General features: G+C 45.5%; 1 protein-coding gene across 1 annotated transcript; it reads right to left on the bottom strand.

The window, feature by feature from the left end:
- Positions 1–882: 882 nt before the first annotated feature.
- LOC109780189 (pentatricopeptide repeat-containing protein At3g26782, mitochondrial) lies at positions 883–4,142 on the bottom strand. The gene has a single exon (XM_020338768.3). It carries the CDS (start codon positions 4,030–4,032, stop codon positions 2,023–2,025), a length of 2,010 nt encoding a protein of 669 aa, XP_020194357.1. The 5' UTR covers positions 4,033–4,142; the 3' UTR covers positions 883–2,022.
- Between the last annotated feature and the right edge of the window lie 14,028 nt (positions 4,143–18,170).

Below are 18,170 nucleotides of genomic sequence, written 5' to 3'. Positions count from 1 at the left end.
CTGCAGTTGAGCAACCATGGCAACTGTAGTTATCCGACATGGCAACCGAAGTTCGGCGACATGGCAACTGCAGTTAAACGAACATGGACGAGGGTCTGGACCATGGCAACTGCGGGCGCGCGGTGACTGTCACGCGGGGCATGCGGTACCACGAGGTACGAGGCCTGACGTACGGGGCGTGTGGGCGTTATCTATTTCGCCCACACACGCGTGTGAGAGGGACCGGGAGGAGAAAAAAAGGTGTGTGAGCATTATTTGTTTTGCCCACACGTAAGTGTATGGGCTGTTCCTTTTATACACCACACAAAATATGTGAGCAGACTCTCAAACGCCCACACGTGTGGCACTTATCGGCGTCCATGAAATATCCTTCACCATCGACTAAAAATGGAACGCAAGAGGATGTCAGGATCAGGCTCCTTGAATGCAAAAGGGTTTTTGTGCCTCAGCCAAAGAGTTTTTGCCGGTAATCTTCTCCCTAACGGAGGAGCCTTGCTTTGGTGCTGGTGGACAGAACGCAACAGAGGCAATCATGAAGAAAGAAGACTTTAGGTCGAAGCTTTTCGATACACTGACGAATGGAGGGAGTTTCTAGTCTAGGGCCAAAACCCACTGTACCCGTCGTGCAGCAGTGTAGAGGGAGAAGCCACCGAGTCATATGGTGAAGATCAATACCCACGCGGCGTTTTCAGAGCGGTCTAGAGCAGGTGGTTGAGGACTCATCTGCATGATGATACACTGGATATTTGGTTTGCAGCTGCTTGAGCAATCAGATCGGATTGTTCCTCAATTGGAAGGAGATGTTTTGAGCGATCACTTGACAAACAGTTTCTTTTGGGGAAGCCACTTGGTGGACTTCAGTCGATCAGGTCGCAGTACACGTTTATCATTCGATAAAACATAGCTAAGGGGTTCATCATCCCAATACACAGGAGAATTAGAATTAAACATGATCACTTAAATACCTTGACCAAACAAACCATTGCATGCTTGAATCACTTCCAGGCAGTCAGGCTCGACGATGATGGTGTTACATCCCAAGTTTTCAACCAGTTCCGGGCCCTTCTGGATAGCGGTCGCCTCCACCGTGGCCGAGTCCAACATGTGATCAAGAGCCCAGTGACCGGTTCACCATGATCATTGCGGAGGACCGCAGCTGCTGCCCCTGTTCCATTTTCAAAGTATGATGATGCATCCACATTCAGTTTATAAGAATTCCATGGAGGCTTCCCTCATCGTATCAGGGCTGGTTGTGAACTGCTCAGAGCTTTTGCATAGTTCCCGCTAATAGCCTGAATTGCAAACACAGTTGACTTAGCAGGTTCCACCTTTCCTCCATTAACAACCTCCTGTCGCTGCCACAAGATATACCATGCCCCTACAGCAATCGTCTTCTGTACACCGTACAGACCCATAACCGCTGAATCTTTGACAGTACTCAAAATTTCCTCAAGCATCACTGACCCGTGATCGATCAATCTGCGTTGCTTGTTTGATGAACACCTCAAGTCCCTGCGCTTGCCAAACCTTCCTCGCATGCCACGCCGCCCGTGAACATCAGGTGCTTTATATCCTTGGCTCCCCAGCAGCAGATGGGACATTGGGGTGAGGTCTTGATAAGCCTACCTGCAAGAACAATCATCCCCGGTATCACACTGTGAAGAGCCCTCCATAGGAAAAAATACCTTGCTGGGGACATGTAAGTTCCATAGGGGATCTCCCATACTGGGTTCAGCCTCAAGCTGCCTTGTCCATCCGATCGACGTCTCCTTGAACCAACTTGTTGTGCCATTCATTATAGTATGCAGATCTTACAGAAAAGGCGTAAGTTTTTGATTTATGCCAAGCTATAAAATCTTCTAAGTTCCCAGTGTTCAGGGCAGCAAGGCAATGTCATTAGCCTAATCGAGATGAGGTGTAACAAAATATGTCTTGGAAATAAATCGACCTGTACATAATACCACGGTGGTATGACGGACAACGAAGATGGTATCACGACCTCAGCCCTCTTGCACGACCCTATCACCAATAATCTCCACAAGAGCATGATCCATCCTTGAAATGATGAAAGCGCTGTAAATCTCTAACAATAATTTCTCGTTCAGCGGACTTGGAAATAAACTTGATTACTGCATGGCAATCAGTACAGACCCGGAGATTCTTTATCACATGGATTACTGAACCCGGGATAGAGTTCATCAGAGCAAAAGCAACGGCAAGCTTTTCACTATGGATGCGCAACGCAGATTCTTTCTCCTCTTCATCCAAATCATGATGAACAGAGCCCGTGTTTGGTACATAGCCTGCCTTTTGCGCTATGTCAAGCAGTTTCCCCAAATAAGAATAGATCTCCTTGTGCTGAGGATGACTCGTGTCGCCAACATAAAACACATGGGTTTTACCTTTCAATTCAACTGAGCTATACCCTGGAGGCTTTTCTATTCCTCTTGTTTTAACCAGAACTCTCATTCTCTCCACATCTTTCCACATTCCAGCTTCTGCATATATATTGGACAATAAAACATAGTACCCACTGTTGGTTGCATCCAACTCAAACAATCTTTTCGCAGAAATTTCTGCCAGCTCAACATTTTTATGGACTCGACATGCACTAAGAAGAGCTCCCCAGATAGCAGCATCAGGTTTAACCTTCATTTCTTTAATGAGGCCATAAGCCTCATCAAGACAACCGGCGCGGCCAAGAAGATCCACCATGCATCCGTAGTGTTCCACTCCAGGTTCAACCCCAAACTTATTCTTCATGGTTTTGTACCAATAACGGCCCATATCTAAAAGACCAGCATGACTGCAAGCAGCTAAAACCGAGATAAAAGTTATGTAGTTAGGGTTTTGCCCCGATCTGCACATCTCATTGAAAACTTCAAGGGCGTCTTGTCCATGACCGTGCATACCATAACCAGTAATCATGGCAGACCATGAAAGGACATTCTTCTCCTTAATTTTGCCGAAAGCTTTTCTTGCCATTTCCACTCTTCCGCACTTGCTGTACATATCAACTACAGAAGTTCCAACATAGGTATTTTCCTCCAAACCCATTCTTACCACCTGATTATGAACACGCTTTCCAGTCTGTATCGTCCCAGCATGCGCGCAAGCCAGTAACACAGCAGAGAACGTCACAGCATTGTACCTAATGCCTCCACCAACATTCAGCATCTTGCAATACAGCTCGAGGGCCTCCGCCGACAACCCATTCTGAGCATACAGCGCAATCATCGTATTCCAGGACACGACATCCTTCTCCATGGTATCAAACACCTTCCTCGCAGCCGGCAGGTCACGACCACCGCCTTTGGCATAAGCGTCTAACATCGTGTTGACCACCCCAGCATCCACGTCCAGGCCAATCTTCACAATAAGCGCATGAAGGCTAGCAGTAATTCCGCGGACAGGGACACGGGCCGACGAGGAGAACGCCACGAGTGCAGCCGCCTCGTCCACCGCCATGGCAGAACCAGATGTGAGCAAGTCGCGGAAGAGAGCGAGCGAGGGGTAGACTAGATTGTTTCGCAGGTAGCCAGAGCACATGGCTGTGATAATGACAGGGTTGGGGCTGGGAATTTCATCGAACGCCTTGCGGGCGTCGAGGGGGCGGCAGCAGTGGTGGTACATGTGGAGAAGAGCGGAGGCGGAGAAGGGATCGGAGGGAAAGAGACCGGAACGGAGGGCAAGGAGGTGTAGCTGGCGGCCGGCGACGAGCGAGGTGGCGGCGGCAGCTGCGCGGAAGGCGGGGGGAAGGGCCGGGAGGAGCGCGGCCGGGTTAGCGCGGAGAGCGGCGGCAAAGGTGGCCAGAGCGGCGACGGCGTCTCCGGAAGCAAGAAGGTCGGCGACGGCGGCGGACCAGGAGGCAGGACGGGAGGGGTCCACGGCGCGGAGGAACAGCGCGCGGACGGAAGGGGTGGAAGTATGGAGGGGCGTGCTCTGTAGGCTTTGAGTGTTGGAGGTGGGGACTGCCGTGGAAGGCGACGCCGCTCGTGGGTTGAGCGGAGGCTGCACTCTTGCTGCCGCCATTGCTGAGATGCCGGTGGTGGCAACAACGCAGCCAGGAGCGGAGGTTGATGAGCGCTTTCGTGAGAGAGGTTCCGAGGGAGAAGGAAGACGTAGGGTGTGTTTGGTTTATGCCAAGGTTGCCCCACCAAACTCGATGGATCACGAATTTTCCCGCTGATGTAATCCGTGGAGTGCTGGCGATCTTGCCACGTCCACAGGTTAATGAAATGCAAGGTGTTTCAGATAAAAAAAGCATTAGCTAGCCAAAATTTTGATTGTTCATGATTTGGCCAGCATTGTCAAGAAAAATGAACTAGAATTGGCTCGAGTTCATTGGCATGCCAAAAAATTGGCAACTATCCAAATAAAGACTAATTTTTCGCTCATGACCAAAATTTTGGTAGGATGCACTTTGGCGACAATCTAAACACACTCGTAATAAAAGGGCATGTGTAAGCCACAATAAACAAATCTTCCCCTCAAAGGTGTGTGCGGACGTAGTGCGCGTGTTATTTTATTTATTTATTTCAGACTTCTGGTGTCGGTGTACACAAACAGGGGTATTTGTTTCCCCTTGACTAGTGCACAGGCTTGCGGGGCCTCCCGGGCAAACTGCCCTTGCCAAGCATGACTAGACTTAAGAGAAGCAAGTCAACAAGAGACCACCTCAGGGAAGCCTCCCTTGCCGGCCAGGAGAGCCTGGCCGGGTCAAGGCAGCACCAGAGGAGCGAGACCAGTTTGCCCCGGCAAGCTTTCCGGGGCCGCCAAGACGACAACTCGCTAGGCTCCTTGCCGGCAGGCTTTTACCAAAACACCATAGCACCCTAGTCATTAATCAGTGCGTTGTCAAGCTATCAGACAACCAGGTGGATCCTATCAAGCACGTGGCGGCGTGGTAAGAAATAGATTAGCTTTATTGACACCCGTCCGAAGGACGTGTCACACTAACAAGAAGAAGCAGATAAGCGGCGCGACAGGCTTGCCGGGCTTCAACCTCAGCACGACACCTAGCAGTGCATTTAATACACTTTGTCCTAACTGCCAGAGTTAGGTATGATAGCACCATTAGCTATCTAATCACCTTGAAATGACTGTTTTGCCACAGTGGTCGCCCCTTAACCTATAAAAGGAGGCCCGAGACAACCTGGCAAAGGGTTCAAACATTTGATCCCTCAACACTTGTATGCACACGATGTTCTCCCCGAGGCAACCTTGCCGGGCTAGAGCACGTCGTGCATTCATGTTCCTCCAGATCAATCCACCATAGCAGGAGTGGGGTTTTACGCTGCAAAGTGGCCCGAACCTGGGTAAAAGAGAGATGTCATCGCCGTGCTGCCCCCTGCTGCTTCTGCTCTTTGTGCAATGTAACTGTCCCCTTGCCGAACCACAAAGGGGCACCCCTGCCCCATAGGTGATCGGGCTTCCACGCCGACATCTGGTGATGTTTGTTTGATGAGAGGAGATGTTTTCGTCGACTGCGGGGTGTTTACGGTGACTTCATAAAATCTTTCGGAGGTGTTCATGGGACAGGGTGTGCGTGTGTACATTCACAGGGATGAGTGTCGTGTACGTGAGCAACTTTAATTATACTATATTAAGAAAAGGTGTGTGCGAACGTGCCCGATCAGTGTGGCATGTCCGGATTGACCCCCATTTCCTCTTCCCACCTCTCCCTCCCGAATTTAACTGAGATGGCCTCTTCCTCCCTCTATTACCGACCATAATCCTCCACAATAGCTTGTTTGTAAAAAAAGCAAGCTTTTGTAGATGTAGCATTACTCTTTTTCCCTGGACTTAGCTACAATCCCTATTTTGATCTTCCAACCATCCCCTCGACACACACACTTTTCAGGCATTTCAACGAATATACCGTGTGCGACACCATCATAGCAGTGCCAAGCACGCTGATGTTGTCGTTCGTGCTGAGACGAGGAGAAGGTGTCGTCCATGAGCAGCAGCGACCAGCCCGCATGGTTTCACGCACGACGACACCCCAAGGCCGCGCCCGCGTCGACAAACATGCAACTTTGCACGCACGCCAGCACGCCAAGCCTGCGTACACGACGACCAGCACGCCGTGTGATACGTCTCCAACGTATCTACAATTTTTGGTTGTTCCATGTTGTTATATTATCATTTTTGGATGTTTTACAATCATTTTATAGCAACTTTATATCATTTTTTGGGACTAACCTATTGACATAGTGCCCAGTGCCAGTTGCTGTTTCTTGCTTGTTTTTTACTTCATAGAATATCAGTACGAAATGGAGTCCAAATGCAGCGAAACTTTTTGGAGAATTTTTCTCGGCCAGAAGACACCTAATGGGCAAAAGAAGTACCAGGTGGGTTGTGCCCACCTCGGGGGCCTCCCGCAACGCCTCTTCGCCCTATAAATACCCAAATATTTTAGAAACCCTAGGGAAGTCGACGAAAAACAATTCCAGCCGCCACAAGTTCTAGAACCACGAGATCCAATCTAGACACCATCACGGAGGGGTTCATCATCCTCATTGGTGCCTATCCGATGATGCGTGAGTAGTTCAACATAGACCTACGGGTCCGTAGTTAGTAGCTAGATGGCTTCCTCTCTCTCTTTTGATTCTCAATACAATGGTCTCTTGGAGATCTATTTGATGTAACTTCTTTTTGCGATGTGTTTGTTGGGATCCGATGAACTTTGAGTTTATGATCAGATCTATATCCATGAATATTATTTGAGTCTTCTTTTGATCTCTTATATGCATGATTATTTATAGCCTCATATTTCTTCTTCGAATCTTTGGTTTAGTTAGGCCAACTAGATCGATTTTTCTTACCTTGGAAAGAGGTGCTTTGTGATGGGTTCGATCGTGCGGTGTTCTTTCCCAGTGACAGAACGGACAACAAGACACACATGTATCGTTGCTATTAAGGATAACAAGATGGGGCTATTCCTACATGAATAGATCTCGTCTACATCATGTCATCGTTCTTATTGCATTACTCCATTTCTCCATGAACTTAATACACTAAATGCATGCTGGATAACGGTTGATGTGTGGAGTAATAGTAGTAGATGCAGGCAGGAGTCGGTCTACTAATCTTGGACATGATGCCTATATATTGATCATTGCCTTGGATATCGTCATAATTATTCGATTTTCTATCAATTGCCCAACAGTAATTTGTTTACCCACCGTATGCTATTTTCTTGAGAGAAGCCACTAGTGAAATCTATGGCCTCCGGGTCTATTCTTTATCATATTTGCTTCGAGATCTATTTTTATTCTCTTTTATTTTCAGATCTATTATTCCAAAAAACCAAAAATACCTTGCTGCACTTTTTTTGTTATTTATTTTATTTCGCGCTTTATCGAGATCTATTTATCCAATCTACATTTTTATCGCGTCCACTTGACAATCTCTAGCGCCGTTACCCGAAAAAGGGATTGACAACCCTTATAAGCGTCGGGTTGCAAGTATTTGTTCTTTGTGTGCAGGTACCGTTTACATAGTGTTGCTTGGTTCTCCTACTGGATTGATACCTTGGTTTCATAACTGAGGAAAATACCTACCGTAGTTGTGCTGCATCATCACTTCCTCTTTAGAGAAATACCGACGTAGTTCAAGCGACATCACCGTGTCGGCCCGCACGCACGGCAGCACGAAGCATCTGTGTCCACACCGGTCAGCACGCACGACAACAGGTAGTTTCTGCATGCATCGATCGACGGGTTGGCGAGCCCCGACGTAGCTATGTGCGAGCTCTGGTCCCGGTCTGCAACACAGCAAGGCCTCGATAGCGTCTGTCAGGGGAGTGAAGACGGACAGGTGGGCGAGCCCCGGCGCCATGCATGCGCGAGCCCCAACTCCGATGCGGGCGAACGAGCCCCGATGCGGCTTGGGCGGGGCGATCTCCCTGATGGGAAATGACCATTTTGGACACGCGGTTCAGCCAATGCCCAATCGGCACATTTTCAAAGGTCAGATTTTGGAAGAACGATAACATTACTTAAGGAATGATGCGGCTTGAACTACGTCGGTATTTCCCCAAAGAGGAAGGGATGATGCAGCACAGCTACGGTAGGTATTTCACTCGGTGACGAGACCAAGATTATCGAATCAGTAGGAGAACCACGCAACACTATGTAAACGGTACCTTCACACAAAGAACAAATACTTGCAACCCGACGTAAAAGAGGGGTTGTCAATCCCTCCCGGGTAAAAAGATAGATAAAATTGTAGTAGATTGGATAAATAGATCTCGCCGGAACACGAGATAAAATAAATAACAATAAATTGCAGCAAGGTATTTTTTGGATTTTGGATTAGTAGATCTGAAAACAAAAGCAAATAAAAATAGTTCTCGATGGCAAATATGATAAAGAAGAGACCCGGGGCCGTAGATTTCACTAGTGGCTTCTCTCAAGAAAAATAGCATATGGCGGGTAAACAAATTACTATTGGGCAATTGATAGAACTTCAAATAATTATGATGATATCCAAGCAATGGTCATTATATAGGCATCACGTCCAAGATTAGTAGACCGACTCCTACCTGCATCTACTACTATTACTCCACACATCGACCGCTATCCAGCATGCATCTAGTGTATTAAGTTCTTGAAAAAACGGAGTAATGCAATAAGAACGATGACATGATGTAGACAAGATCTATTCATGTAGGAATAGACCCCATATTGTTATCCTTAATAGCAACGATACATACGTGACATGTCCCCTTCTGTCACTGGGATTGAGCACCGTAAGATCGAACCCATCACAAAGCACCTCTTCCCATGGCAAGAAAAATCGATCTAGTCGGCCTAACTAAACCAAAGATTCGAAGAAGAAATACAAGGCTATAAGAAATCATGCATATAAGAGATCAAAACTCAAATAACTTTCATGGATAAAATAGATCTGATTATAAACTCAAAATTTATCAGATCCCAACAAACACATCGCAAAAAGAGTTATATCAAATAGATCTCCAAGAGACCATTGTATTGAGAATCAAAAGAGAGAGAGAGAGGAAGCCATGTAGCTACTAACTACGGACCCGTAGGTCTACAATGAACTACTCACACATCATCGAAGAGGCACAAATGAGGATGATGAACCCCTCCGTGATGGTGTCTAGATTGGATCTGTGATTTCTGGAACTTGCAGCGGCTGGAATTGTGTTTTGTCGACTCCCCTAGGGTTTTTGGATTTTCGGGGTATTTATAGAGCAAAGAGGCGGTGCGGGAGGCGGCCGAGGTGGGCACAACCCACCAGGGCGCGCCTGGGCCCCCAAGCGCGCCCAGGTGGGTTGTGCTCCCCTCGGATCCCCCTCTGGTACTTCCTTGGCCCATCGTGTGTCTTCCGGTCCAAAAAATCTCCAAAAAGTTTCATTGCGTTTGGACTCCGTTTGGTATTGATTTTCTGCGAAGTAAATAACAAGCAAAGAGCAACAACTGGCATTGAGCATTATGTCAATAGGTTAGTCCCAAAAAATGATATAATGTTGCTATAAAATGAGTGTAAAACATCCAAGAATGATAATATAACGACATGGAACAATAAAAAATTATAGATACGTTGGAGACGTATCAAGGAACAAGTAATGCTAACTCTTCGGCCTGAGACAAATCTCTCGGAGCGAAGAAGATCACAGTCTCTTGCTGGCAAGTGTTTGCTCGTAACACAAAGAGATTTCTCTCTCAACTAACATGGGATTTGGGCTTAGTTCAGAGAATCAAAGCTTTGAACACTATACCCCTCTTAATAGTACGATGGTCATGTGACTCGATAAAGAGAAAGAAGAAGAACGAAATAAATGCTACGTCTTCACTTCGTTTTTAATTTCTCGATTGGCGTTAAATTCTTCGGACGAACACCGAACCAATTGCTTTGCGTTAACAATTTTTTGGGGTCACTCTCGACAGATAATCCTCGGTGATAATCCTCGCTGCCACGCATGAGATTATCTTCAGAGTTTGTACCAAACTTCTCATGACCCCTGGGACATGTTACTCTGTCTGCACTAGCAAACACATCAATTCCTTAGTGTTTATGTCAACAATCTCCAAAACATATGGAGACAAATTATTGCACCAACAAGAAGGTGAACCAAGTGTAGATCTAGCTGGCAGTTCCTTACCTCCCCTCGTCTTAGAGGGCATGATCTTGGTCTTACTTCTTAGTGAATATAATTTGCAGGAAATATAAAATTCCAAGTGAACATAATAAATAGAGATATGCTCCCCGACAACGGCGCTAGAAATAGTCTTGATGACCCACAAGTATAGGGGGTTGCAACAGTCTTCGAGGGTAGTATTTCATCCAAATGTATTGATTCGACACAAGGGGAGCCAAAGAATATTTATAAGCCTTGTCAGTTGAGTTGTTAATTCCATCACACCTGAGAAGTCACTTCCCTATAGCAATTTATTAGTAGCACAGTAATATGATAGCAGTGATAATAGTAGTAGCAATAGTAACAGTAATGGTAACAACAGTTTTGTAGTGATTGGAATAGTAGCAGCAGTAATAGTAACTTGAGCAAAGACAATATGAGCAAAGCATAGGCATTGGATCATCAATGAATATTTGGATGAAATTCAATATGTAACAGTCACAACCTAGAGCGATACATAATATCTCCAATTCATCAATCATATGTCACTACTGCTTGATGCTGCTAACACGACACTACAATCAGAGACCCTTCAACGAAACTGTGTGCGATGCATTAATCGCAAACGGTGTTGTAAGAAAATCATAAAAAATGATACGAACCGTTTGCGATGGTGGAGACATGAACCACGATTCAGATTATAGTTGCGTGTGCGACGCGTGGCATATAGTTGAACCATATGAAGTGTTGCAATGAGGCAGAATAACAGAAACAATCAGCCATATCAAGGTGTGTGCGATAGCTGGCATACAGTTCAGTCGGATGAACTGTTTGCGATGATCGAGAATAACACAAACGATTCGGCGTAACAAGATGTGTGTGATAGCCGGCAAACAGGTCGGTAATCAGAATTGTGTGCGATAATTATAGATAGCGCATATGATTTTCTGTTATGAATTGTGTGCTCGACAGGGCACACAATTCAAGAAACCAACATGTGGGTGATAATGTAAAAGATCTCCGTCGAATACGTATTTCTAACCGTCTGCGATGAGATTGACAGGAAACATAGATAACGAATTAATATGAGCGAACAACAATAGAGATATATGCAGTCTACTTAATTTAGTCCTTCTTCTTCTTGTTGTTGTTGGATGGCCCCGCGACATCGTCTCGGCGAGGATGCTTCTTGCCGCTCACCGTTGGCTTTTCATTGCCGCCACCATCATCATCGTCTACCAAAATCCTTGTTACCGATTTTGTTCTTCTTTCTCGTTATTGTGTTCTGGCATCCCCGTGACATAGTCACCTATGTCTAGCCAGACGATGATGGATGTTGTCACACCGAGAGGGCCCTAAGAATATCTCTCCATCATCAGAGGAGCAAATCCCACTCTTGAGTTATCTGGCTACTTGTCAAACTTTCTGATGAGGCTGTAAGTTGCTGTTATGATCACCGTGTTACAAGTGACATTTGAGAAACCCCAAAGTCCACCGCACGTTAAGAAGTGACCATGATACTCTCATGGTCTAAGGAGCAAAATCACACATTAACACTTCATGTTATTACAATTGATTACAGACGATATTATCTTAATTCATAACACACAAGTTTGGGTCGATTCAATATGACCGTTCTTCCAACGTCATAATCTCAATGTTGTTTTAGTACTATCGTTACACTTAACGATATCCTAAGATCCGAAAAACATGATCACCAACAACACTTGAGCTAGTCTTAGAGGCGAGACTAGGAACCTTTATTTTATCTGTTTATCATTTCACACGTGCAGATGAGTTTTCCATTGAATCGCATATTTCAGGATCATAGCAGTATACCATGAAATATAAACACTTAATTATGAATACGGAAATGTAATAATACAATATTATTGCCTATATGACATATTTCCAACAAAAGTAACCTGGGGAGGCTAGAAATCAAGGATCAAAGGTTAGAGTGGAATCCCCTTGATTTGAACACAAGTGTAGGTGTTTCTCCCTCATAAAATGCATATGCGAAGTTATAGCTTTGAAATGGTTGCCCTCTAAGAGTTGGTGGAATGGGTGGGGGTATATATATCCATCACCAAAAATGTAACTATTACACCTTTATGCACTATTTGGTGGGACCGGGTGAGACCGACTAGTACAAAAGGTTTGAACTTTAGGATTTTCGGTGAGACTAGATGAAACAACTTGGTGGGACCGGTGGGTGATGTCCTAATCACTTTCCACACTTCGGTGAGACCGATCAAAACCACTTGAAAAATCCGAAGTGAAATCGATAGGTTCTAGAAGGTTGGCAAGTGCTCTTCGATGGGACTGAAGGGTCATCTCGGTGAGACTGAGTTGTCAGGGTTTAGGTAGGCTATGTCAAGTGTTTCTCAGTGGGTACAGATAGATGTGTTTTGGTGGGACCGAGATAAACTTTAGGGCTTTGTACATCAATAAATGTGAGAGTGTGGCTGAGGATTTTGGAGCAATATCTTGAGCAGTTAGTCCATGATCAAAACCTCATCCCCTTTTAATAGTATTAGCTTTCCTATGGACTCAATGTAATCTCAGATCACTTAACCAATGTTTGTCCTTTGCACTCTGAGGGTTCCACATTCACATCCCTTTGCCTTACCTAAGCTGAAGTTTCATGGAATATTCTTTGAGTAGGCATTAGTTCAATGATGTATATATTTTATGAATTACCAAACCCACCTAGGGATTAGTTGCACTTTCAATATATATTGCCAAAAAGATCGCATCTGATGGCTCGTATCCGCGTCAATATTTCCCCGAAGAGGAAGGGATGATGCAGTACAGCATCGGTGGGTATTTCCCTCAGTTATGAAACCAAGGTTATCGAACCAGTAGGAGAACCAAGCAACACTATGTAAACGGTACCTGCACACAAAGAACAAATACTTGCAACCCAACGCGTAAGAGGGGTTGTCAATCCCTCTCGGGTAAAAGATAGATTGGTTTGTACGATTTTGGATAAATAGATCTCGCGATAAAAAAATAAAAAAGTACAGCAAGGTATTTTCGGGTTTTTAGAATAATAGATCTGAAAACAAAAGCAAATAAAAATAGATCTCAAAGCAAATATGTAACACCCACGATGCGGCTATATCTCCCACGTGTTGAGGCACGACTTGGAGGCATAACCGCATGGTGGTTTTGTCGCAAAAAGGGTTATCTTCACACAATCCCATGTAATGATCAAGAATGGGATAAAGAGTTGGCTTACAATTGCCACTTCACACAATACATTAATTAAACATACATCATTCAGAGTACACACATAGTCCGACTACGGACAACCAAATGAAAAAGAAGATAACCCAATTGCTAGATCCCCGATCGTCCCAACTGGGCATCACTACTGATCATCGGGAAACGAAACATAGTAACGACCAAGGTCCTCATCGAACTCCCACTTGAGCTCATTTGCGTCACCTGCACTGGTATCCTCGGCACCTACAACTGTTTTGGTAGAATCTGTGAGTCACGAGGACTCAGCAATCTCAAAACCCGCGAGATCAAGACTATTTAAGCTTATGGTTAGGATGGGGTAATGAGGTGGAGTTGCAGCAAGCACTAAGCAAATATGGTGGCTAACATACACAAATAAGAGCGAGAAGAGAAGCAACGCAACGGTCGAGAAGTTAGAAGTGATCAAGAAGTGATCATGAAACTACTTACGTTCATACATAACCCAAACCGTGTTCACTTCCCGGACTCCGCCGAAAAGAGACCATCACGGCTACACACGCGGTTGATGCATTTTAATTAAGTCAAGTGTCAAGTTCTCTACAACCGGACATTAACAAATTCCCATCTGCCACATAACCGTGGGCACGGCTCTCAAAAGTTTATACCATGCAGGGGTGTCCCAACTTAGCCCATCACAAGCTCTCACGGTCAACGAAGGATATTCCTTCTCCCGGGAAGACCCGATCAGTCTCGGAATCTCGGTTACAAGACTTTTCGACAATGGTAAAACAAGACCAGCAAAGCCACCCGATGTGCCGACAAATCCCGATAGGAGTCGCACGTATCTCGTTCTCAGGGCACAGCGGATGGGCAAGACGTCGGGTTGGCATAGACCCTTGTTTCCCAGGGGGCGCCGGACATCGCCCAGGTTGGACCAACACTCGGAGGAGCACTGGCCCGGGGGTTTAAAATAAAGATGACCCTTGAGTCTGCAGAACCCAAGGGAAAAAGGCTTAGGTGGCAAATGTTAAAATCAAGGTTGGGCCTTGCTAGAGGAGTTTTATTCAAAGCGAACTGTCAAGGGGGTCCCATAATTCCCCAACCGCGTAAGGAACGCAAAATCAAGGAACATAACACCGGTATGACGGAAACTAGGGCGGCAAGAGTGGAACAAAACACCAGGCAAAAGGCCGAGCCTTCCACCCATTACCAAGTATATAGATGCATTAATTAAAATAAGAGATATTGTGATATCCCAACATAATCATGTTCCAACATGGAGCAATCTTCAACTTCACCTGCAACTAACAACGCTATAAGAGGGGCTGAGCAAAAGCGGTAACATAGCCAAACAACGGTTTGCTAGGAAGGTGGGTTAGAGGGTTGACATGACAATATGGGAGGCATGATAAACAACTGGTAGGTAGCGCGACATAACGATAGAACGAACAACTAGCAAGCAAAGATAGAAGTGATATCGAGGGTAATGGTCATCTTGCCTGCAAAGTTCTCAGAGTTGTTGAAAGCTTGCTCCTCGTTAGCGTACTCAACAGGTTCCTCGTTCACGAACTCGTCTCCCAGCTCTACCCAAAGCAAGAACACAGGCAACGGAACAACAATCAATCACGGTGCAATGCACAAGCAACATGATATAAGACATGGCATGGTATGCAATATATGATGTGCAATGCGTATGGTTACTCCGGAAGGAAAAAGATGAACGAGGCATCAAATTGGCAAACCAAGTATACCGCTGGAAAGAGGAGGTGATTTCAGTCGAAATCGATATAAGGATCACCGGAAACGGGTACACGGTTTGCAAATGACAAGCAAAACAAGATATGATGCAAACTGCTTAAAACAACAACATGGCCACTTGGATGCAAGGTTTAAATATGCTACAGCACCCAAACATGAAAACTGAATACATAGCAGTGAACTACATGTGAAGCTCTACAATACATGAACACTGAGCTACTTCTATAACTCACTCGAACAGGTCTCAAACAGCATCACAAAAATGCAAATGACAACAGTTCTAGCAGACTTGGTGAAAATGACTAGCATGGCAAAAACACAGATTCATGATAGCAACTTTGCATGCTTGTGGCACCCACCACAGTACACTAAATGACATGTAATAAATACTAGCATGGAGTAGGCATGAAAATGAAGCTAACCATGTGCCAAACAACCTCATAGCATGTTTGCAATAAATCACACAAAAATGAAAAAACAACATCATGATGTAAAATTCCATGTTCATGAACTTGCTCAAACGCAGAAACTAATGCCACCACTGGATTGGTGGGATTTTTCTAACCCAAAAACATATATAATATGTTGGGGTTGCTGTAGAAAAATCATCACAAGTGCGATAAGTCAAACACTAACTAAAATGGAAAAAGACAAAAATGGGAAAAACCTAAAATGGAAATGTCCCGATCTAGACTTGCCAGATAAGGAAAGGCCCGAATTGGAAAAGGCCCAAAATGGACAAACTACCCGATATGGCTAGAGACAGAGGTGGTGTGGCTGACAGATGGGCCCTTGGGTCCACGTGTCAAGTGAGTGTGTGTGAGTGCGCTTGAGAGGCTGGCTGGTGGGTCTGGCGGCGCGTGAGACTGGTTGTGTAGCAACCCATAGATATATTGCTCAATCTAGTAACTCTTCTCACGAATTCAGGTAGCAATTTAGGTTACAACTTGGGGATACACGAATTGGGAAAGGGGAAGGGGAAGAGAGCCGCCGCCGGGTTCGCCGTGATCCATTGGATGAGCAGAGCGTTGCCTTCTCCCTCGTACTTGTAGTCTGCAGCGCTCGATGGTCTCCCGATGGGCCAGGCCCATGTACCGGTATAGGGGCAAGCCCATGTACCAGCCAGGGGAGGGCTCATGACATCCCTCCCTTCTTGACTTCGGCTTGACCCCAAGCCGACACCATCTAGACCCGCCCGGATCCCATTTGCACTTGATGATGCTTGACTTGGTTGTCGTCACGATCGAAGCCATAGTGGACTTCAACAAAGTAGGAACAACAGTTGCGGTCGATGGGAGCCCCGCTGAAGAAGGTGTCCAGGAAGTAGTCATTTTCAGCACAGTCGTGGTCGAAGCTGAGAAAGTAGTACTCATGGTCGACAAAGCCTTGCGCGAAGACGACAGCAATGGTGATGGTACCCCTCCCTTCTTGAAAATGCCCTTGATTGTAGGAGGTAGAAGGCACTAGGTCCCTCACGGCCAACGTTGTTGTATAAGACTTGAAAGACTCACACCACCATGATCTCGTGAAACTTGTTGTACCTTGAGTCGATTGGAATCTAGGCAGTTGATGAAGTGAAATATTGCTGGCGTGGATGAGGTAGTGGACCACCAAGATGATGACACACACCGCTCCTGAGAAGACCACTCGGTGAGCCAATTCCATTGACAACCACAATACCAGTCCTCCAGGATCCCAAGAATAGCTCCGCTGGTACAGGCCCAAGTCAGATTTCATCATACAAATGTTACAGGTGAGTTGAGAAACTGAACAAAGCCAAAACAGGAAGCACATGCTGTTGTAGGCATCAAGCTGCGTGTTGGAAATGTCCAGCGGACAGGTCAGGAATAGTAGAAGCTCATATGACACATGCCGTATTGGAAGTTCACTCGTTAGACAACCATTGGCTCTAGATAGTTCATAATGAATCTCTGCTGCAAATTGTATAGCCTGAATCGCAAATAGTTTGAGAGTATCGACATACCAGCCATGATTAACCTTACTTAATATTTGTTCAGAAAGGGAACGAGGCAACATAAAAATATGTTGTGAATTTTTGTCCCACGATTGATGCTCGTCCCACTGCCATTGCATCGTGATACCAGCTGGAGCAAAATACAATAATGGCCAAAATTGCACGAATTGCAGACAGACACTACTCGGAAGTGTTGTACTTAGAGCACCCAATCGCTGCTTGTTGTGAAGGAGCTTGTCATGGCCACTGAAATCTGAATCATTTTTGTCCCGTTTCAAAATCCACGAGCATGAGAGCTGCACTGGAAGTATCCTTATGCAATTCCCAAGGAGATTGGAGCACCGTTCCCATGCATTGTTAGTGTGGAAGTTGATTGAAGCACGGCGACTGCCTTTAAATTCTTCTTGACTCAAAACAACCCAGCGCACTGACATACGCATAATATGAATTATTCCCTTAGGCAGTTCCGAACGCACTTGCACTGCTCGGCAATCGCAAGAACCAGATGGCCATGGAAGCTTCAGGTGGACATTTGTTTGATCAAATTTAGACTTCAGTTGCAGATTTGGAAAATACCTTGAGAAAGCGATACGAGAATTCAGATTATGGAAGAACTGGTTATAGCGCTCAGGTGATATAAGTTGCTGCGTACTAGCTTTCTCATGTTTCACAGGAGGTTGAGCAAATGGTAAGAGAAGAACCAGCAGCGATAGGCGCACTGTATGGATCCAGCAAACAACCTTCTTAGAGGAATATGTTTTCAGGTGCACAATTACTAGATACCTCCAGCTCCAGGATGCTCTCAGACAATTCAGATCACCAAATAAATTCTTCTTCACATAAATAACTTGTGGTGGCAGCCCTGCATGATTCAGAATCATACCTTCATGACAGCAAGCACACAATAGCCACCGCAGGGGTCGTACCTTATTTCCATCAGCGAGGTCCATCCAAAATGAGGTACCAGTAGGTGGTAGCCAAGATAATAGCAGCAGTGCCCTATGAAGATGCAGCAATGACTCACCGAATGTAGACAACAGAGACGAACGACACTCAATCCCAGTCCCCGAAGTTGATATGTGTAAACTAAAAACTGAATACTTATATCCATGTGCT

This window comes from Aegilops tauschii, chromosome 4 (genome assembly GCF_002575655.3).
Source record: "Aegilops tauschii subsp. strangulata cultivar AL8/78 chromosome 4, Aet v6.0, whole genome shotgun sequence".
NCBI classification, from domain to species: Eukaryota; Viridiplantae; Streptophyta; class Magnoliopsida; order Poales; family Poaceae; genus Aegilops; species Aegilops tauschii.
This window is presented reverse-complemented; position numbering and strand designations above follow the sequence as displayed.

What these genes read in the sequence shown, in the direction of transcription:
- LOC109780189 (XM_020338768.3), bottom strand. Translation starts at nt 4,032, where the DNA reads ATGGCGGCAGCAAGAGTGCAGCCTCCGCTCAACCCACGAGCGGCGTCG.